At 38.2% G+C, this 23,944-nt stretch overlaps 1 protein-coding gene and 1 pseudogene across 1 annotated transcript; both read right to left on the bottom strand.

Annotated features, from left to right (window-relative positions):
• Positions 1-205: 205 nt before the first annotated feature.
• tas1r3 (taste receptor, type 1, member 3) lies at positions 206-10,364 on the bottom strand. Its single transcript, XM_085407959.1, has 8 exons — positions 10,162-10,364; positions 8,436-8,736; positions 7,818-8,174; positions 7,299-7,715; positions 7,006-7,209; positions 4,726-4,846; positions 2,999-3,369; positions 206-808 (listed from the first exon to the last, which is right to left on the bottom strand). Exons 1-8 carry the CDS (start codon positions 10,362-10,364, stop codon positions 206-208), a joined length of 2,577 nt encoding a protein of 858 aa, XP_085264085.1.
• A 5,492-nt stretch (positions 10,365-15,856) lies between these two features.
• LOC146670085 (taste receptor type 1 member 3-like) lies at positions 15,857-21,079 on the bottom strand (annotated as a pseudogene).
• Positions 21,080-23,944: the final 2,865 nt, after the last annotated feature.

Below are 23,944 nucleotides of genomic sequence, written 5' to 3'. Positions count from 1 at the left end.
TAAGCACAAAGCACTCTTTCTGTGTTATGTTTATACCTCACATTTTCGAGTAACTCAGAAACAATGCATCATATAATCTAATGTGATGGTACAATTTATAATATGCTAAGATATGGTGTATATATAACAATCATTGTCTGTGATGAAAGAAAATAAATGTAAGTTTTTCAGATTCTTTGATTTACTTTATAAACAGTTTAACTGTCTATTGTCCTTCCTGTGCTTTTGGCTGTGGCTCCTCTTCTGTTTGAGTTGGTGGGACGCCCTCTAAGAAGGTACAGAAGTACTTTGGTGTGTTTAAGTCAGGTTTCCTTAACAGCAAGTAGCATTTTGGAAAGTAGTAGGCTGCCAGCAGTCCAAAGTTGCTTGCTAGGCTGAAATAAACATGGACAACTGACCTGTTCTTGTTAGCTGAACTATTGTTTCCTATGTAGATAGGAATAAAGATCACCCAAATGACACAGTAGGTCAGGGTGGAAAAGGTGATGTCTCTGGCTAAGTTATACTGATGAAGAGGCTTCACTGCCATGAAGGTGCACATGAAGGATGCAAGGGCCATTACACCATTGAAACCCTGCATTAAGGCAAATCCAATCAAAGGTGAAACAGGACACGATAGGAATGATTCTACAAAGTCTATTGTCATATTTGCCACATATCCAGACAATGAAGGTCCTTCTTGAACAAACCAGCCACAGAAACCAGCCTGCACAGCGCAGCAGATCAGCACAAACAGCCAGCTCACAGGGCCTCTTAACAAATGCAGGTGAGAGGCAGCCATCTCTGGGAACTCTGTCTCATAGAGTATCTGTTTGAAAGGTAAGGTTACCATCTTGATTAGAATGTATACTTTTTATTTTATCCTACAATATCCTTAAGTTTGGCATCAATACATATAATTCCCATTTAAAAAGCTTCTGAAATTTCTAGAGAAATTTAAACTAGAAAACCTGTCAAGCTGCAATTTACATTTATCTGTCCAAGCAGGTATGTGAGCTGATAGAGAGACTATGACAAAACAAATTGAAATCTGGAATACAGACACATTACACAAAAAAACTGAATATATTATAACAGAGGTTCTGGGTCAGCATCCAAAATCAAATGTTGCAAATAAAGTACAATTTCTTAAGTGTGGATCCTTCTTTCAGAAACAAAGACAAAATTTGATGTGATTTTGGGGTAAATTTCTTGAAATTGTATATATAGAAAAGACAATTCATGTTTTTTTTCTATTAATGTCAGTATATTATAAATATTAATAGTACCTGGACAGACACAAACTCAGCTCAAGTATGATTTTGCTGTAATACCAATCTGACCCATCAAGTAAGAGTTTATGAGGCTTCATATTTTCACCACCTTCACTACCTCTATGTCTTGCATCTTCGCTTTTTTACCCACCTGCATCTAATTCACACACATATATTCTGATTGTTTCTGTAGACATTTACTTAAAAAACATTGTAAAACCTCTTGTAGACAAACAAACAAAAAAAGCTATCTGGACTCCATGGATAATTTTAGATCAATCTCCAAGCTTTCTTTTCTTTAATTTTTTTTTTTTTTTTATTTTTTTTTTAGAAAAGCTTAATCCTAAACAAACCTAATGACATTCACATGCTCAACACACTCTATGACTGTATCCAATATATTAAATCATGGATGTCCCACAACTTCCTTAAGCTAAATAGAGACTGAAGTAGTCATTGCTAACCATTGCACAATAAACACCGATCAGGCAAAACATTATGACTACTAACAGGTTCTGATAGAAAAGTGTCAGAATACACAGTGCTTCACAATTTTTTGCATCTGGGCCTGCAGCTGCAGATCAGTCAGGGTAAACTTGCTGAGCTCTGTCCACTGCTGAAAGCACCAACAATGGGCACATGAACTGGACCATGGAGCAATAGGAAAAGGTGGTGTGGTCTGAATAATATTTTCTTTTACATCTTGTGGATGCCCAGGACCATGTGTGTTACTTACATGGGTATCATCTGGCACCAGGATACACTATGGGAAAAAAAGCAGCCCGGTGGAGACAAGGCAATGTTCTGCTGGTCCCGTCATCCATGTGGATGTTACGTTGACACCTAGCTAAATATTGCTGCAGACCATATACATGGAAGCAATATTCCAAGATGACTGTGGCCTCTTTCAGCAGGATAGCGCATACTGCCACAAAGCAAATGTGGTTCAGGAGTGGCTTGAGAAGTCTCAATCTAAGTGAGTTCGAAGGAAATGTTGCTAACATCTTGGTGCTAGATACCACTGCTCTAGTGGAGTCCATGCCGCCATGGGTTAACCCTGCTTTGGCAGTACAGTGGTCCCTCGTCATAACGCAGTTCACCTCTCCTGGCCTCGCTGTTTCGCTGATTTTTTAAAATAATAAATAATAGTGGATTGCATTTATTCTCTGGCAGCTGCTCTATTCCCATGTTCTGGACCTGAAAACAGGCTTTGATCTTTCTTTTCTTTCTATAATATTGGACTTATTTTTCTAGGAAGGTTTGAACTTTGAGAGTGTGAAAAGTGTGAAAAGGGTCATGCCTGTCTGAGAAAGTGTATTAGGTGTGTAGTGAGGGGTTTAACGGCCTTAAAACATCTATAATAATTGTAAAAAATAAAGCTGGCTACTTTCATTTCACCTATCGCGGATTATTTGTAGAACGTAACTCCCGCGATAAACGAGGGACCACTGTAAAAGGAGGACCAACATGATAGTGGGCAGGTGTCCATATTGTTATGCCTGATCATTGTATAATGTCTATAAGTGATATTTTTGTAGGTTCTAAGTAATTATTAGAATAACACAATTTCTTAATACAAACAGAAACATTACACACTTTTAATCTGCTTTACAATCTGTTAAGGTTCAAATATTGATCCACAAATCCCAGCTGGGAAATTTCAATTTTTTTTCTCTCACTAAAGCTGATTCTGTAGTTTCTCTACACTGCCATCGGGAGGCGGCATTTCACCAGTCTTAACTCACCTGTAGTGAGAATAAAAGGATAATGGAGAGGGTGAGCGTCTGGAAAATGGAGGTGAAAGGCAGCTGAAGACGACACACCACATCCCCTGGCGCCCCCAGGAAAAGCAGCAGACTGAGACATGCTCCCATCAGGCCGAACACAGCCACAAAACTCAAGGGACCCCCCGAGGCCATTACCAGGGGGGTTCCTCGTTGCATCAGGAACAAGACACCCACTGACCCCTGACATATCAGCAGGAGCGCACCAACTAGCATCATTATCACAGCATCCTGGCTGTGCCACTCAAAAAACTTAAAGATGGGGTCAGTGCAGTTTGTGCTGCGATGCTGGGACCACTGACGGTTGGGACACTTAGTACACTGGGTGTCGTCTGTGAGTGAGAAAGCACAAAAATATGGCTTGATTAAAAAATATGCTATTTCATAATAATCAGATTAACTCAATACCGTATTTTATGTATGATTTACTGAATCTGTAAACATCAAATGTATGGTGTATTGCAAAGAAGCAGTTAAAAAGATCAATATCATCTGTGTTTTAAATCTATAGTTATCATTAGTTAATGTTTTAGATTAGGTTTTTACAGGGGCTTTGTGTGGAATTATCTCTTGGTTGCATATTGTGACTCTTTGAAGCTACAACTACCACAATATTAAAACTAGCTGTATGTTATTCTATGAACTAGAGATGCTAGACCATAGAATTTTATTAAGGAGGGGAAAGGCTCTTTTTACATTACCTGGTTTTATGTCATATAAAATTACCTGCTAGCTTAAAAAAATAAAAAAATATACATATAGAAAATTCCCCTCTCGCCCTTACGAGCGGTCTGTATTCTTCAAGCTCATCTACCAGAGGCCTGGGAGTTTGAGGGTCCTGTGCAGTATGTTAGCTGTTCCTAGGACTGTGCTCTTCTAGGCAGCGATCTTGGATGTTGTTCCTGGGATCTGCTGGAGCCACTCGCCTAGCTTGAGGGTCACTGCACCAAGTAGTCCAATTACCACTGGGACCACTGTTATCTTAACCCTCCACATTTTCTTCAGCTCTTCTCTGAGCCCTTGGTACTTCTCCAGCTTCTTGTGTTCCTTCTTCCTGATGTTGCGGTCATTCGGTATCGCTATGTTGATCACTAGGGCCATCTTCTTCCGCTTGTCTACCACCACTATGTCCGGTTGGTTAGCCACCACCATTTTGTCCGTCTGTATCTGGAAGTCCTACAGCATCTTAGCTCGGTCATTCTCCACCAACCTAGGAGGCGTCTCCCATTTTGACCTTGAGACTTCCAGGCCGTACTCGGCACAGATGTTTCTGTATACTATGCCAGCCACTTGGTTATGGTGTTTCATGTATGCCCTGCCCACTAGCATCTTGCACCTTGCTGTTATTTGCTGGATTGTCTCAAGGGCATTTTACACAGCCTTCACCTGGGCAGCCCATATCACGATAAGTCAGCTTTTATGGATCTTGTACTTAGAGATTGCTCCTGGGCTGCCATGATTACATGATTAGTGCCTCTGTGCTGTCTTTCAGTCCAGCTTTGTCAAGCCACTGGTAGAATACACACACACACACACACACACACACACACACACACACACACACACACACACACACACACACACATATATATATATATAAAACATAAATCCTTTTTTATTCTCTTGACAAGGATGCAAATAAGCAAATAAGGACACATATCTCAGATAAGAGTGGCCGAACACATTACCCTTATTTGCCTGGTAGGTGCCTGCCAAACAGTCAATACAGTCAAAGCAGCAGGAATGGAAGCCTTTGACTCTGTGGACCTGGCCTTTACCACAATTTGCTGAACAAGTGGATGTAGGAACCTGCAAAAGTTGTTTAAAAAAAAGGAAAGGAAAAAGAGAGAACAAAAAAACACAGTATCTCAAATTCCATGATGATTGGGATAAACTGGATGACAAATCTTTTACATAATATAACTTACTATAAAAGACTTTGACAGACTGGGTCAGCTAAACCCCAGAACCCTTAATTAAATATCAGAAGAAATTGAGTGGACGCAGATGTAAATATTTAAGTACCCATTCTATTATAGCTTGCTAATAAGGATGTAATAATAAATAACAGAGATAATAATAAGATGGGAAAAGGAAGGTAATAATATAGAAATAGGAAGTTATTTAATTAGCATAATATACAATTAACAAATAATATGGATTATCACTATTACAATGACATGTAGAGAAATATTACACTGAAATATATGGAATAATACATTGATTAAAAAAATACTACAACCTGCTAGCAATAAAATACTAACACTTGTGCATTAGAATTATTATTATTATTATTATTTTACATATGTGTAATAATGAAAACTCAGGGCTGCAAAATAAAAATGGCTTCTTTCTTTATAATTCTGTCTTTATAATCTATTAAAGCAAACTTCACCATGATAATTACCTTGAAGACTTCTTCATTATTGTGGATGATTTTAACATCCATGTTGATGCAAAAAAATGACAGCCTCAGCATGGCATTTGATCTGTTATTGGACTCAACTAGCTTCTCTCAAAATATTTATAAGATAAAATCCATAAATCTAGAACATCTTACTCTTCAGCCCTGTAGCCAGGCTGACAAAAATTCAGAGCTCTGTTGAGTCAGCCAGTCTGCATCACTACAGGCGCAGCACCAATTCGCCTGTTGATCTCCCACTTCATTCTCCCCTAACGCTTAAACAAGGCCCCAAGATACTTAAAGTCTTCCACTTGGGGTATGAACTCTTTCCTGAGCCGGAGTGGGTATGCCACCTTTTTCTGGCTTCACACTCCACTGCAAACTGCTCCAGAGTGAGCTAGAGGCAGTCACCTGATGAAGCCAACAGAGTCAGAACACCTGCAAAAAGCAGACATGAGATTCTCACACCATCCAAGTGGAAGTCTTCCGCCACTTGGCTACGCCTGGAAATTCTATCCATAAAAATTATGAACAGAATCGGTAATAAAGGGCAGCCCTGAATTCCACCAGGGCTGCCCCCTGGAAATGAGTCCAACTTATTTCCAGCTATGTGGACCAAGTTCTTGCAATGGTTGTATAAAGCACTCGTAGCAGTGGCCCAGACACCCCTTACTCCTGAACCACCTCCCACAGGACACTGCGAGGGACAGGGTTGAATGCCTATTCCAAGTCCACAAAAGACACTGGTTGGGCAAACTCACATGATCCCACGAGTATCTTCAAAAGACTAAAGTGCCGGTCGAGTGTTCCACAACCGGGACGAAAACCACATTGTTCCTCCTGTATCCAAGCTTGAACTAACAGATGGCAGCACCCTGGCATAGATTTGGCCAGGGAGGCTGAGGAGTGTGATCCCCCTATAGTTGAAGCACAGCCCCCCCGGTCCCCTTTATCAAAAATGGGAACCACCATCCCAGTCTGCCGATCCAAAGGTACCGCCCCTGATCTCAATGCAACATTGTATTTCACAATTACACTGACAGCTGCTCTTTGCTAATTCTCTTGAACAGGGGGATCAGGTGTGGAAGAGGAACGCTTTCTTAGATCATGACGCATATGGTTCTCCTACATTTGATATTTGCATCTCTATTTGATACATCAGCATTCTGTTACAAGAGAATGCTGATGTGCTCTTGTTTGACTATAGTTTTTGTTCATGTTTGAGGAGAAACACATTAGGACAACTGTAAATCTGACACTTAGACTTATGCCTATAGTTCTGTGGTTAATCATATATTTTCATTATGGAAAAAATAACAGTTGTGGTGTGAGGGTGTGAAAACCGAGACAGACCTACAACATCCAGAGCGTAGAGGAACTTAGGGCAAAACTCGTCCACCAGGTCTGCCCAGCATCCTCCCTTGCCACCTGATCAAACTCACCACATTGAAAATTAATGGGTAATAACTTGCTATTTCCAGATTGTTCTCTTCTGTTTTCACCGCAATATTACTGAGCTGTGATATAATGTGCAACCAATATTTTACCTAATTACAAATGTTACCTCTGCTGTATGCCATTCAAAGTGGTTCTTGGAGATGTGCAGTTCTTGCTCAGAATATTCTCCCACAGTTCTGATATCCACTTGAGATGAGTTTGTCCAGACCCACTGAATGACATCGTATCCTATGTTCGGGTTGCCATATTGGTCGAATTCCAGATGTGTGCTATTTATGTTAATAGAAGTCTTCCTTAAAGCTTCCAACAGCTGCAAAATGAAATGGTTGTTGGTATTATTGATAAGTTTGATTCTAAATTGTGTACAGTGGTCTTTATAATAGAAAAAAATGAAATCACCTTCCAGGGATAGATTTTGCTTCTAGATCCCCACTGACAGGCAGTTAAATTGCACTCCAGCAGGTTATGCAGTGCCTGTGCTACACTATAGACAGCGGCATACACACTGAAAGCTGACGTCTGCACTGCAGGTGCTTCTACCAGGGTAATATTATCTGGTGACAAGTTCCAGCATTGTGGGCAGGGATTGTTAGTATTGTAAAGATTTGTGGCTGGAGTGGATGTCTTTATCCTCTCTTCACTGAGTTTCTTGAAAAGCTCCATTGCATAATCGGTGAACAGTCCGAGGGTGTCTGTTTTGTCAATGAATGCAATGATTGTACCAACTGTTTCAATGTCAGGCAGAGAAGTCACTTGAGCATCGATGGCCCAGCTTGTGGTGCCAATCCATACAGCTGTTAAATTACTCCTGATAACCTGGAATAAATTGGATTTGTTTACCAGTACTGAACAAACACTAATAGAAATGAATAGAAATGAATACATTTCTAAGTTACTTTAAATCTCTGTTTCACCAACCTCTTTAAAAAAGATTTCACTTTGCTCTGGGAGAGAAAACACCACTACCACTCTGACATTGGTCATTTGGATATTGTGAATGATGGTTTTGACCATTGGCACAGGGTCAGTGTACACTGGAATCAGACCCTGATAGGCCACACAGATAGATGTGTTGTCTGCAAATTTGGTGAACATCTGCACACCTTCTTGCCCGTACTCCTCGTCACTGCCCACAATTGCCACCCAGTTCCAGCCAAATTCCTCTATTAGCTTTATTATGACATCCACTTGCCATTTGTCACTGGGTACCGTACGAAAGAATGACGGGTAGGAAACATCATCACTGAATTTGTCACTGGTGGCCCCATAGCTAATCTGGTGTGAAAATTAAAAACAAAGTGTTAGTTACCTTTGCTTATTGTTGACACATAAGACTTGATATATTTTTATCAATTAAAAAATGACAATAATATTAATTATAGACTGATTTTGTTTTTTATGACACATGTGACATAACCATACGGATCAAGATTTCGATTACTGCACATTATTTAATGCATGCATTGCATGCACTCTCAAATATGTGCAGCAAGAGAAAATGTCCTGCAAATTATAAAAAAAAAAGTGTATTCAAACCTGTGGCATCAGAAAGAATCCCAGGAGTTTTCCAATGAATGACACCATTTTTGAGGTATAAGGACCAATCACTGCAGCTACGCTGGTCTCATAGGTGGTGTAATTACACCGCACAGATAGTTCTTTGCTGGATTTTTCAGTGAGGAAGGACAGAGTGGGCTTTACAATAATGGCCGACTGGCTGCATGTGTCATAGATTTCATAACCTAACTTGATGCCAGGGAGGAGAGTCTGGTTTCCATTGATTTCATCCACTGCGTATTTCATGGCTATTGCAAGTCCCAGTCCAAGATCATTTACTCTGTTGAGTCCCAAGTAGAAAAAAATAAAAAACTTTTTTAGTCAGGGTCAGTATACACAGTGATTTAGAATCTGAAATGTTAGATATAAAAATATATATTAGATTAAAAAACTTGATATAATGAGTATAAGGAAATGTGAAATTAATGCGATAGAGGTGGGAGATCATGTTATAAGAACAATAACAGTAGAATTGTGATCTTTGGAACAATTAAAATGAAGAAAAAATATCTATTATAGGAGGCAGCAAATGCATTGATGAGACGTAATATTATATCCAGTCGGAAGTAACTTAATAAAGTACAGAAGGAAATAAATGCAAAATATTAGTTATACAATACAACAATTTTTGGTTAAAACATAGTCAAAAGGAGTGTGCTGTTCTCTGTAACGTACGAGGGGAAATTATTACACTAACAAAACATACGTTGTAGATAATATCAAATACTTGAATGAAAAGAAAATAATTTGGATTTAAAAAGTATATAAATACAATTAATCTATTGCATATAATGCACAACTAACAAAACTCATAACTGAGGAAGCACAAGGATTGTGGGAAATGATGGATACGGTAATGAATGTTTTTACAACACCTTTAAGTTAATTTATGTCCAGACATTTAAGTTGATTTTTCGGAAAGAAGAATGCTTGACATGAAATTATTATTATGTTTGTCATACCAAAGCAAGACAAGGACCATATTGAGTGCAGTACTTATTTCTATTTCTTATTTACTTAACACAAATAAGAACAGCAATCATAGCAGACATTTAAAAAAAAAAAAACCCCACATTTATAAAATTATATACCGTGATACTAGTTTTGATCATTAAGTACCTGTGCTGTTTATAAGTCTGGGGAAACCTGCAGTCAGATAATGAAACATTCTCCCATGCAAAACATTTTGAACTGAATCCTAATGTATCATCACCCAATGTAATGCATCCAGGTATTTCCTTACTTGGATTATTGAGCATACATAAAGACAAAACTTCACCAGTATTAATGAATAAGTTGAAAAACATAGCACTTTGCTACTGTTTTTTAAATAATTAATTTATAACCATGACAATTTAAGAAGAGAAAATATATTTCAATGGAAATGCACTCAAAAGTAATACATAAATAAAGCTGAGAAGAAAATTCCATTCAAGTGAAACACATTTGCTGACTTAAAACATGAAGAAGGATTTGTACATTTTATAACATAATGAATAAAGAAGCAATTCCACCCAGATTTATAACCAGATATCTTAGATATTGTCTTCTGATACTTTAATTCTTTAGCTAAAACAGGACTGGTAAGATTTTGGAAGATCTTCACTGAAATGGATTCCTTTGAAAATACTCCTACTTTTCCACTCCTGTTAAAAATAAAGATAGAATCTCAGTTTTTTAAAGAGTCCTTCATAACCATCCTTACCTGTCACAGGTTATCTGGTTTGGCTCTGTTATGTCACTGACGTTGCTGTTGAGGTCGTTAATGGGAAAGAGCCCGCCAAGCATAATGTCCCCAGGTAAACTGAAGAGGTTGGCAGAAATGTTGCTGAACCATTCAGGAAAACTCTCACTAAAGCTCACTCTAAAGAAACAGCACAAAACCAGTAGAGGTAAACATAAAGCCATGATGCCAATAAGCAGGAGACTGAACCCAGAAAGTTTCAGTGCACTTTCATGTCAGTGCATCATGTTTTTATGCAGACGGTTTCATGCAAATTCAGTCCTCATGTCCACCTTCTCCTGACCACCCAACCTGACACTTTAGAGCAAATGGTAAACAAAACAGAAAATTTACATGTGTGGTATGAACAGATATGAACTTTTTAAAATTATTGAATAAAACCTTTTTCATCATAATGAAAAGTCAAAAAACAAATGCAAACTCTGGTGTATGAAGATTGAATGGCACAGTCTCATTTAATGACCTTAATGGTTTTCACATAATTAGGACACTGCATTTAATTAACATGTACCTAGAGGTAAAGACTTTGCACATGTTATGCATGTTTGTGTGTATGCTGTGTCAGTTGTGTTCATCTTTCCGGAGAATTTTCCTAACATTTGTTTGTGGCTTGAAATTTGCTTCTCTTTGGTGTCTGCCATGAGATGAGCAATTCCTTTCCGCCTACTTACCCAGAGTAATCCTTGCATATCGAATGTTAGTTTTTGGAAGGTTTTCACTTCACTGACTTTATAACATAACTTTTGTGATAAATTATGCTTATTTTACCCTATTATTGATGCAATTCTGAGCCACTGAAGAGCATTAATAGGTGTTTGTCCTGAAATTGGTTGATAATAACCTTTATATTGAGATGTGTTTTCATGGAGCTTTGTACTCACCACACTATTGGCTTTGCATGTTTTTGCATCCAATGTTGCTAAAACCAACTGAAATATTAGCTCTCATGACATCTACATAATTCTGAAGTGCACATGTATTATCTACAGGTGGGTGAAAAGTTTAATACCCATGATTAGTATATGTAACGTCATGGTAATTTAATGTGTTCTTTAAATTGTTCTTGTGGAATAATTGCACAGCATACATGTTAATGACAAAGGAACTCAGTAAGGATCTAAGAAGGAGAATTATACATTTCCACAAATTAGGAAGGTCTCTTGGAGCCATTTCTAAACAAATGCAGATTTCAAAATTTATCAGTTCCACTTTGCCAAAGTCAGAAAGAAGGCTCAAACTGTCAGCCACAGATGGGAGGAAACTGGTTAGGGTATTAAGGAACAACCCAGGAACCACCAAGACTCAAGCCTGCCATGAACTAGAACTTGTTGGAACAGCAGCTTAACTGTCCACAGTGAAATGGGTTTTACAACACCATGGATGGTAAGGGTGCCAACCAAGAGGGAAACCTCTGCTCCAAAACTCACATCTTCATTCTCAAATGAAGTGTATACACATAGAAGCCAAATGCTTTCTGGAGAAAAGGTTTTTGGTCAGACGAGACAAAGATTAAGTTATTTAGTCACAATGTCAAGTTGTATTCTTGGAGGAGTAAAGGTGATACGTTACCTAAGAATACTCTGACAGCTGCTGGTGGTAGCATCATACTCTTGGGCTGCTTTGCTGACATTTGTATTGGTACATTGCAGAATATGTATGGAACAATGAAGAAGGAAGACCTCCTCAAATCAATAGCTAAATGGCTGAAACTTGGACACAGTTTAATGTTCCAACAGGAAAATGATCCCAAACACACATCAAAACTGGTTTTTGGAAAATATAAAGCCCTTGCCAGGAAACCAAGCATTTTAAATGAACTCAACTAATTCTGAGAGTGGTCAAATATCCAGGGAGATACAACAGCATCATCATGTATTGCCAAACAAACAAAAAAACAAAACAAAAAATGAATCAAAAGAGAGCAAAAACACTTGGCTTGCTACAGGTTTATCTTTTCTTGAACTATTCTCAAATATTAAGCCAGGAGTGTCTGATTTTACTTCATGTACTCAGTTTCATCTGAAATGTTATAGAAAGCAGTTTTTTCTCTTTCTTTTGGTGTCAAGAAGTGCATGCATATTGTAAAACACTCATGATGATCAACAGCCAGTTTTCCACAATATGCCAGGGTCTTTCCATATTTAATAAGTCTGTTATCTTTATTTGTGCTTACAGTTCAGAATCACAAAATCTTCACATGGTGATAAGTTTGTCTTGGTAATAAAAAAAAAAACACAAGAAGTTTTTTTATGATTTGAGCAAGTGGTTAAATCGTTTTCTTATTTAAAATTAGAATTGCCAGTGATTCTACTAAGTTTTATATTTGCAAAGTCAATCATTGTATAACATTTGACCTTCTGGTTGAATGAATCTGGCCTGTAGTGTATCTGGATCCTGTAAGCCTTGTATTGGCCCTTTCAAATATTTTTACATTCATGAATTTTTCTTTTTTAAATACCACCACCCACCAACAAATAGCTTTAAATGCACATCATTGGGTCAATAATTATGATCCAGTAATTCCAGCAAATCCAGTTCTCCATAGTATTCTGAAAAGTGGGATTCTACGTAATGTGTTTACTTTAGGTACTTTGATTATACAACTAAAACAATATCAAGTTACTGTATGATTAAACATTTTACATCCGTAAAAAGCCCAGTGTGCAGCTCCACTTTTTGTGTACCAAATCTGTAACAGATCACAGGTACAGACTCACCATCATGTCCAATCTTTTGTTTACAAATTGTAAATTAAAACCATTAAAATGTGATGGCCTACAAACATAAGAGGAGAAACATGAGTAAAAGAAAACCACATTAATCATTTCTAGGGTTTAAGTTGGAAACATTCAATATGCATCACTGTAAAACACATTAACCGACATACTATAGAGGAAGATCCTAAAGACAGAAATGAAATGGAGAGCGATTCATAGTAATCTTACTATAAGGAAGAGCTGCATTATTTAGTCCTGATTCTCTAGTTGACATTTGGAGCATGCAAGGGGGAAGTGGTTTCCAGTTTGCTCCACATAACTAAAGGCATTCTTACGAATCACATTTCACTGAGAAATACTCACAGCAACAGCAGAGAAAGTCAAGGTGCAAAGCAGCTGCTACAAACAGATTATGAAAATGTGTAGTTTTAACAGTCATCTCAATTTATTTCAATTGAATTACATTTTATTTATACAGTACCAAATCCCAACAATTATCTCAAGGTGCTTTATATTACAATATATATTTTGAGAGCATCTTGCCTCTGGCTGCTCTCTTTCCTTCCTGTAGGGAAAACCCACAGGAGTGTACCCTCACCTGTTCCTGCTGAATCACATGTTGGCACATCTGCATTTTATCAGATCAGATCATTTCCTGCACATGAAAGAACTGCTTCTCATTCGTTCTCGATCCATCACCAGATCGTTATAGTTATCAAAGCGGTAAGAGACTTTGAATGCTCAGATATGCCCCGCACTGATCCAGTCTGCTTTTGCTCAACCACAAAGACATACACTGCCTGTTGGAAATACTTCTCAGGTAAAAATCCTCTGAAAAGATGTTTACCTGTGACTGATCGGAAACTACAGTATAGAAATTTGCAAAATTTACTTTTGTTTAGCATTAAAACATGTTGAGCACACTTCTGCAAGTTCTTGCATTATATGTGAATAAAACTTCATCAATCATTTTTTCAGTGTATCTTTTGACATGAGTAAGCTTGACTTTAGGACAAAGGGTTTGCCGTGGGAATAAAGGAAGTCTGCTGCTATCTTGTCATCTTGACGTAAGAAGGTCGGTGTTAGTTTGCTTTAATACAGCTTGTCTGCTCCTGTCTTCTTACCCTCACCCTTTTACACAAGCTGGCATGCAAGGTTTTATCCTCTCTGTGAATGGTCAGGATCTCTTTATTTGCAGAAACATTTAAAGATGCTTACATGTCTCTGACTGGATCTTGTGTGCGGGCGGGTTCAGTATTTGTGCATACAGTGCATGCAAGATTAACATCTTGTTTATGTCAGAGCAGCTTTCTTCCTCAAGCATGAAATCACCTCCTACCTTTTTGTGTTTTGTAGCTAAGGAGACCATTTATTGATAATCTGGCCCAACATCACACACATGCAAAGAGTTGCCTGTTTTGTTTCATACACAGTGATAAATCAGTGCGGTACTAAGACAAAGGAAAAAGTAAAAAAATATATTAACACGACTGCAAAACCTATAACCATGGCTGTTAGCTGTCTTCTCATAATGATTCCTATGAATGCTGTAAACAGTTTTTTCTTGACAAAGTAGCACAAAATCTTTCTGCTTGGCTGGATGCCATTAGAGGTTAGGATGGGAATTGTTTCACACACTGTGCAACTATGAAAAAGGAGTGGATCCCTACTGTAGTGGTTCAAAAATGTTCTTGACACAAGAAATTTTAAAGGTTTCAAGACCAGGAGAAGACACAAATTAGGAAAGGCATCTGGTGCAAAATTGGTGGCAAAGGTAACATCTGTCTGTTGTGGTGACCCCTTGGGAAGTAAGGGAGCAGCTGAAAGCACCTACAGTTTATGGACTTTGATTTAGGTGGGGGGGGGGGGGGGGGGGGGGGGGGGGTGTCATGTGGGCACCCTGTGCTGCTGGGGTTGTGCCAGCTGGTATATTTCCTGGGCTTTGGGTTTGTTAGGGTTCCCTTAGCTCTTACTGTGCTATGGTTCCTTTTCTTTGCAGTCCATACTGCTTGGGTGAGACCAGGATGCGTTGTGTGGCCTCGGGCACTGGTGGAGGCCTCCCTGCATGTTTTTGGCTCAGCACCTTATTATCCACTCTGTCCTGGTCTTCACTGTTGGTTGGGGCCACTTGGGGTTTCTGGGTTTGTGTGGGTTCTCGTCATCCCTCCGTGTGTTAGTGTTCAGGTTCCTTTGATTTGCGTGACCGTGGTGGTGGGAGCACGTGTTCTCGAGGTGTGAAACAGCCACATCTATACAAGATGATGGAAACTAATCCTGTAGCTCATGGCACATGTGACATTTGAGTTTGCTACCTGTTTCATCATTACATTTCATTACAGTAAAACAATAAAGGGAAAAAAAGAGACTATCAGTTATTCAACAACAAAGTTCTAACACTGTGTTAGCAGCTAAAAGATTAAACTCAAACTCAGTGATTCAAATAACATAAAGTGTATTATTCAGAAGCAGAACTGTCTGCATGACAATTTTATTTTTGTTCAAGACAATACTTGAAAGCCAACTCTATTGCATGCATGACTTGCATCTCTAACAGTGTATTTCAAAACTGCAAACATGCATATTGAAAAAAACCAAAAAACATTTTGCAGTACATTAAGTTTAGTTCCTCAATTATTTTTATTCAGTTAATGTTTTTGTGACTAACATTAATACAAGCAAAACAATGTTCCTGGTAAATAATCAGCGACAAATGTGAACCCATAGACTTCATGTTACTAAACAAACACAATGCACTCTTTGTTATTTGCTGTATGGATTACATGCTTGCAGAGTATTAGGATAAAATGCTTATTATAACCTAATCTAGTGTATTTTATAGTCTTCTAGCCTTTGTTATATATTACACATCCATAAATATAATGTAATGTTTGGTTTTTAGAATATGATTCTTTGATTTACTTTATAAACAGTTTAACTGTCTATTGTCCTTCCTGTGCTTTTGGCTGTTGCTCTTCTTCTGCTTGAGTTGGTGGGACGCCCTCTAAGAAGGTACAGAAGTACTTTGCTGTATTTAAATGAGGTTTCCTTAACAGCAAGTAGCATTTTGGAAAGTAGTAGGCTGCCAACAGTCCAAAGTTGCTTGCCAGGCTGAAATAAACATGGACAACTGACCTGTTCTTGTTATTATCTCTGTTGTTTTCTGTGTAGATTGGAATAAAGATCACCCAAATGACACAGTAGATCAGGGTGGAAAAGGTGATGTCTCTGGCTAGATTATACTGATGAAGAGGCTTCACTGCCATGAAGCTGCACATGAACGATGCAAGGGCCATTACACCATTGAAACCCTGCATTAAGGCAAATCCAATCAAAGGTGAAACAGGACACGAGAGGAATGATTCTACAAAGTCTATTGTCATATTTGCCACATATCCAGACGATGAAGGTCCTTCTTGAACAAACCAGCCACAGAGACCAGCCTGCACAGCGCAGCAACCAGCATCATTATCACAGCATCCTGGCTGTGCCACTCAAAAAACTTAAAGATGGGGTCAGTGCAGTTTGTGCTGCGATGCTGGGACCACTGACGGTTGGGACACTTAGTACACTGGGTGTCGTCTGTGAGTGAGAAAGCACAAAAAACACACACAGCTCCTCTGTTAATCAAGAGCATAGATAGGACTCATAGGAATGTAACTTAATGTGTTTAGTTGAATACTTCATTATTACTTCATTTAAGTACTTAATTTGAAGTACTTTTTATGTTATGCTACTTCTGTTTCTACTCCACTATTTATTTCTACTTCATACTAGGTCATTTATTTTATTTTAACTTATTATTTTACAGATAAATTACATTATACATTATAAGATCTGCCAGTTATTGAATCAGTAATATTTAGGTAAATAAAATAATCAACAGCTTCAGTGACCAAGTATCACAATCTATACGATTTCACATAACATGTATATAAAAATAACAGAAAATTGCTCACTCAACACAGCTTTGTGTTGGATAATATTACACAGCACAATTTATCATTTGATGGGAGACAGACCTGAACATCAGCCTGAAAACTGTGCCCAGTGGCATTTTATACTGAGTTTAATTTATGATTAAATATTCTGAGTTCCCAAGTTTTTGCCTTTGCGTGTTTTCCTGGCTATTCAATTATTCAATTATAATAGCATCACTCTGAAAACTTTAGCGGTGCTGGCAGGTAGAGGAACTCTCATTATGGTTATTTTTTAGGTTATACTAAATTAACCTGCAGGTTTATTTTATGAGAAATGCGTGAGAGTATCTATCTCTGACAAGAATTCAAATAACCAAGGTCCGATATGTGAGACAAGAATGAACAAATACACTACCATTTTTTGCCTGGTAAGTGCCAGCAAGACAGTCAATGCAGTCAAAACAGCAGGAATGGAAGCCTTTGACTCTGTGGACCTGACCTGTGTCACATTTTGCTGAACAGTTTGATGTAGGAACCTGCAAAAGTTGTGGTAAATAATTCAGGAATTCAAACTGGGTCATGATTTCACTAAATTGGTTGAAATACCTTTTACACAATTTTTTTTTTTAAAGTTACCTTGTTAGCTGACCAATTAAAGAGGGCCTCATTCAGGAACAGTTTCTCTTCGGTATAATTTCCCACAGTTTTAAAATTCACTTTCGATGGGTCTTTCCAGTCCCACTGAATGACATTGTAACCCATGTTTGGGTTGCCATTATCGTCAAACTCTATACGTGTGCCATTTATGTTAAGAGAAGTGTTCCTTAAAGTCTCCAACAGCTGCAAAATGATGATTTTTTTTAATGATTTGATTATTGTTGTTATTGATAAACTTGATTGCAAATTTTGTGCAGTCACCCATATACTAGAAAAAATAAAATAAATCACCTTCCAGGGATAGATTTTGCTTCCAGATCCCCACTTACAGGCAGTTGAATTGCACTCCAGCAGGTTATGCAGTGCCTGTGCTACACTGTAAACAGCAGCATACACACTGAAAGCTGACGTCTGCACTGCAGGTGCTTCCACTATGCTAATGTTGTCTAGTGACAATTTCCAGCATTGTGGGCAGCGATTGTTTGGATGATTAAGATTTGTAGTTGGAGTGGATGTCTTTGCCCGCTCTGCACTGAGTTTCTTGAAGAGCTCCATTGAATAATCACTGAACAAGCTGAGCGTGCCTATTTTGTCAAGGAATCCGACGACTGTTCCAATTGTTTCAATGTTGGGTAGAGAAGTCACTTGAGCATCGATGGTCCAACTTGTGCTGGCAATCCAAACAGCTGTTAAATTACTCCTGATAACCTGGAATAAATTAAATGATTAACTGGTGCTGAACAAATTCTGACCACTAATAGAAAATAATAAATTTCTTAGTTGCTTTAGATATCTGCTTCACCAACCTCTTTAAAAAAGATTTCACTTTGCTCTGGAAGAGTGAACACCACCACCACTCCAACTTTAGTCTCTTTTATATTGCCTATAATGGTTTTGACCATTGGCACAGGGTCAGTGTACACTAGAATCAGACCCTGATAGGCCACACAGATAGATGTGTTGTCTGCAAATTTGGTGAACATCTGCACACCTTGTTGTCCGTACTCCTCGTCACTGCCCACAATTGCCACCCAGTTCCAGCCAAATTCCTCTATTAGCTTTATTATGACATCCACTTGCCATTTGTCACTGGGCACCGTACGAAAGAATGACGGGTAGGAAACATCATCACTGAATTTGTCACTGGTGGCTCCATAGCTAATCTGGTGCAAGTATAAAAAAGTAAAAATTAGCGTTGTTTACCTGTACTCACTGTTGACATACTGGATAATACCTAATATATCATGGTAAAAATGTTAAATTAACTAAACAGGAAAGAATTAATTTTCTGTGATATAACCTGGCACAAATCCTTAGATCTACCTGTAAGAGTTACTTTTACATTTGAAATATTTATTGTCAGATCTTTGCATTAATAGAAACTATGCTTTAAATCTTAAGATGTATGTGTATTCAAACCTGTGGCATCAAAAAGAATCCCAGGAGTTTTCCAATGACTGACACCATTTCTGAGACATAAGGACCAATCACTGCAACTACGCTCGTCTCATAGTCGGTGTAATTACACTGCACAGGTAGTTCTTGGTTGAATTTTGCAGTGAGAAAAGACAGAGTGGGCTTTATAATGACTGATGCTTGTGTGCATGTGTCATAGATTTCATAACCTAACTTGATGCCAGGGAGGAGAGTCTGGTTTCCGTTGATTTCATCCACTGCGTATTTCATGGCTATAGCAAGTCCCAGTCCAAGATCATTTAAACTGTTCAGCCACAAGCAGAAAACGGTAGAAGTCATGGTAAGTTAGGGTTAGCGTACACTGTCATTTATACAGGGAGTGCAGAATTATTAGGCAAGTTGTATTTTTGAGGAATAATGTTATTATTGAACAACAACCATGTTCTCAATGAACCCAAAAAACTCATTAATATCAAAGCTGAATGTTTTTGGAAGTAGTTTTTAGTTTGTTTTTAGTTTTAGCTATTTTAGGGGGATATCTGTGTGTGCAGGTGACTATTACTGTGCATAATTATTAGGCAACTTAACAAAAAACAAATATATACCCATTTCAATTATTTATTTTTACCAGTGAAACCAATATAACATCTCCACATTCACAAATATACATTTCTGACATTCAAAAACAAAACAAAATCAAATCAGCGACCAATATAGCCACCTTTCTTTGCAAGGACACTCAAAAGCCTGCCATCCATGGATTCTGTCAGTGTTTTGATCTGTTCACCATCAACATTGCGTGCAGCAGCAACCACAGCCTCCCAGACACTGTTCAGAGAGGTGTACTGTTTTCCCTCCTTGTAAATCTCATATTTGATGATGGACCACAGGTTCTCAATGGGGTTCAGATCAGGTGAACAAGGAGGCCATGTCATTAGTTTTTCTTCTTTCATACCCTTTCTTGCCAGCCACGCTGTGGAGTACTTGGACGCGTGTGATGGAGCATTGTCCTGCATGAAAATCATGTTTTTCTTGAAGGATGCAGACTTCTTCCTGTACCACTGCTTGAAGAAGGTGTCTTCCAGAAACTGGCAGTAGGACTGGGAGCTGAGCTTGACTCCATCCTCAACCCGAAAAGGCCCCACAAGCTCATCTTTGATGATACCAGCCCAAACCAGTACTCCACCTCCACCTTGCTGGCGTCTGAGTCGGACTGGAGCTCTCTGCCCTTTACCAATCCAGCCACGGGCCCATCCATCTGGCCCATCAAGACTCACTCTCATTTCATCAGTCCATAAAACCTTAGAAAAACCAGTCTTGAGATATTTCTTGGCCCAGTCTTGACGTTTCAGCTTGTGTGTCTTGTTCAGTGGTGGTCGTCTTTCAGCCTTTCTTACCTTGGCCATGTCTCTGAGTATTGCACACCTTGTGCTTTTGGGCACTCCAGTGATGTTGCAGCTCTGAAATATGGCCAAACTGGTGGCAAGTGGCATCTTGGCAGCTGCACGCTTGACTTTTCTCAGTTCATGGGCAGTTATTTGGCGCCTTGGTTTTTCCACACGCTTCTTGCGACCCTGTTGACTATTTTGAATGAAACGCTTGATTGTTCGATGATCACGCTTCAGAAGCTTTGCAATTATGAGACTGCTGCATCCCTCTGCAAGATATCTCACTATTTTTGACTTTTCTGAGCCTGTCAAGTCCTTCTTTTGACCCATTTTGCCAAAGGAAAGGCCGTTGCCTAATAATTATGCACACCTGATATAGGGTGTTGATGTCATTAGACCACACCCCTTCTCATTACAGAGATGCACATCACCTAATATGCTTAATTGGTAGTAGGCTTTCAAGCCTATACAGCTTGGAGTAAGACAACATGCATGAAGAGGATGATGTGGACAAAATACTCATTTGCCTAATAATTCTGCACTCCCTGTATATGTGATGAATTTTTCTTAACCATCCTTACCTTTCACAGCTTATCTGGTTTGGCTCTGTTATGTCACTGAGGCTGCTGGTGACATCGTTAATGGGAAAGAGCCCTCCGAGCATAATGTCCCCAGACAAACTGAAGAGGTTGGTAGAAATGTTGTTGACCCATTCAGGCAAACTCTCACTGCAGCGCAGTGTAAAGAAACAGCACAAAACCAGCAGAGTGAAACGTGAAGCCATGATCCCAATAAGTGTTAGACTGAAGGCACAGTACTGACATTACTGTATTTTCTTGTCAGAGCATCATGACAGATGGTTTTATGCAAATTCACCCATAAGTCCATATGCCCTCCCTCGCCTGTCTGACCAAACCTGACAGTTTAGGAAGAGCAAATTGCAAATAAAAACAAATACATGTGTAGTATGACCTGATATGAATCTTTTCATACAATCTTTTTAGAAATTTTTTTTTTGATGATGTTAAAAAGACTCTAATGATTTTCACACGGTTAAGATATTGCATTTAATTGTCACGCTCCTAGATGAAAAGACTCACCATAGAGACACTATGTTATTACTCTATGTTAGCGTGTATGCTGCATCAGCGGTGTTCATCTTTCATGACATTTTCATTACATTTGTTTGTGGTTTGGAATTTGTCTTTTTTTCTTTGTGGATTTTTCCTTTTTTTTGGTGTATCAGTCTTTCATGAGATGAGCACACACAGTAAACCCCTGTGTGTGTCAACTTACTGAGATGTTATCACAGCAACACCTTGCATGTCCAATGTTATGTTAAGTTGGTTACTTTTGGTCATTTACGTGAAAATATATAGTGACAAACCCAAGAGGCCACAAAAACTACTCACATGTTTAAAGTTTGTGTGATGTTGAACATTACATTATTATCTGTTTTTGTTCATTTTTTAAAAAAATTTTTACCTCACTGTTGGCTTTGCATGTGTATTTGCATGTAATGTTGCACAAAGCAGGTTCATGCAAAGGTTATTTAAATAAACCTACAGCAGACATATAAGTAAGCTCTTTTAAATGTTCATTTAAAAATATCCTGTACAAACTTTGAAGGTTTTGTTCATAATTCAGTTGCCTTTAAAAAAATATTACAGGTCCAGTTTATCTGTATTTTAAAAATATTTGGTAACATATTTTTAAAAAACATATGGCCATTCCTGTTTTAACGTGCATGTATCCCATAAAAGATCTGTAACTTCTATGAACTACACTCTGAAATGGTGCAAATGTGTAAAGAGACATTTTGCAAGCTTGAGTAAAAGTTTTACACACCACATATTTTCAGTTGATAATTGGCTGACTGGTATTTGTACCAACAAACAGCATAAAAACTTACAATGCACTTGATTTGCATCCTTGAGTTTCTACAGAAAGGAGGTGTGGATTCACATGAAGCCAAAGTGAACTGACAGGCTAAGTGTTGTTTTCTTTAGAGTGCATGTTATTTGGTAAAACTGGAATCAATATTAAGACACTGAGCTAAAAACAAGCCCAACTAAGTCATTATATTATTAACTAATCAACATTAATAAATAAATAAACTTGGCTTGCTTCAAGTTTATTTTCTTTCCTGGAGTTATTAACACAAGGCCTTGAATTGTTCTCAAATGTGTTCATGGACCACAAACAGTTTAGGTTAGGCTAAAGTAAGCCAGACCTGTTAAACCCTTCCATAATAATCAGCTTTAAGAAAGCATTTCCTGTCCTTTCTCTTTCTTGTAGTGTAAACGAGTAGCAGTACTGTGAAAAAGCCATCCCTCTTTTCATTATGTTGAAATAGGTGCAGTGACTTGTTAAAAATTTGCAAACATAAACATAAATACAGGATATAAGGCAAAAGCACAGTTTGTATTCTTCATAGAGGATGAGTTATTCAAAGCTCTTCTTTGAATATTAGCATTGCATTTTTTCCATCCTCTGTAAAGATACCACACTCCTTCAATAATGTTGAGGTCCAGGATATTGGAAGGTCAATCCATAACTGATATTGTGCATTTTCCATCCAGTATTTGGGATCATTGTCATGCTGAAAAGTGAAGCTGTTGGCAATGGAACGAGAGGACTAAAAATCTGATTGTGCTTTGTTGTGTTTATAATTCCATCTATTTTGACAAGCTCTTGTACCTCTCCGGACAATCTCTGATGACGATTTGAAATAAAATTTTCAAATTTGGACTCATCACTCTATGAGACCTGTTTCCACTGAAACAGTGGAACAGACACTGTTTTTTTTCTTGCCACGTATTAACAGAAGTAGCCAAGGACCTGAAGATACAATTTAAAATTGGCTCTTTTATAGCTTATCTTGTGGACTTGTGGACACAAAACTGGTTAAAAAAAGATCCCTCTGAAAATGGTCAGGTTCAAGGACCGGACTGAAAACAAGTGAGGCAGCAAATTTACAAAGAAAAATTTTGAAAGGCCTTCAGAAAACCTGGAGAACTATTGTTTAAGACCATTTAAAACATTATGAGAAACTCTGGCTCCCTGGAAGCAAAATATAAAGCAATGAGTTGTGCTTGAGACTTTTGGACAGCTCTGTATTTTGTAAAATGATTACTTTTAATGAACCATCTATTTAAGTTTACTGGCTGATAATGAAAAGTCTGTTTTAATATTTCTGCGGTATTTCACAATCAACAAATCTGCTGTTGTTCTGGGTGCTTTTATATTGCACACATCAAAGCCCAAAACCTTCACATATAGTTAGTTTGAATTCTATCTGATTTGAGCAATTTGTTTTGAAAATCTTAATAGAAATTTTGAGTTTCTCTTCTATTTTTACACCTTGTGAAGTGATCATTGTGTCAGATTTAACCCTGTGGTTGTCTGATTCAGGCCTGTAGACTGTGTGTTTGCTGTTAGCCTTTTTTTCTCTTCTATATAGGGCTGCTCAATTAATCGAATTTTAATCACGATTACGATCTGGGCTTTCAACGATCATTAAAAATGACTGAGCCGATTATTAGCCCCTCCCTCGTGCTTTACTCTCGCGCTGCTCCGTGTGGCAAATCGAGCGCACCTCTCTGCATTTCGAACAGGTGTCACAACAATTAAGAGGACCCAAGGGAAG

Source organism: Rhamphochromis longiceps, linkage group LG5 (assembly GCF_057381845.1).
Source record: "Rhamphochromis longiceps isolate RC_006_pf linkage group LG5, R_longiceps_female_GT1.1, whole genome shotgun sequence".
NCBI lineage: Eukaryota > Metazoa > Chordata > Actinopteri > Cichliformes > Cichlidae > Rhamphochromis > Rhamphochromis longiceps.
The sequence above is the reverse complement of the archived record's forward strand: the minus strand, read 5'-3'. Positions and strand labels throughout refer to the sequence as shown.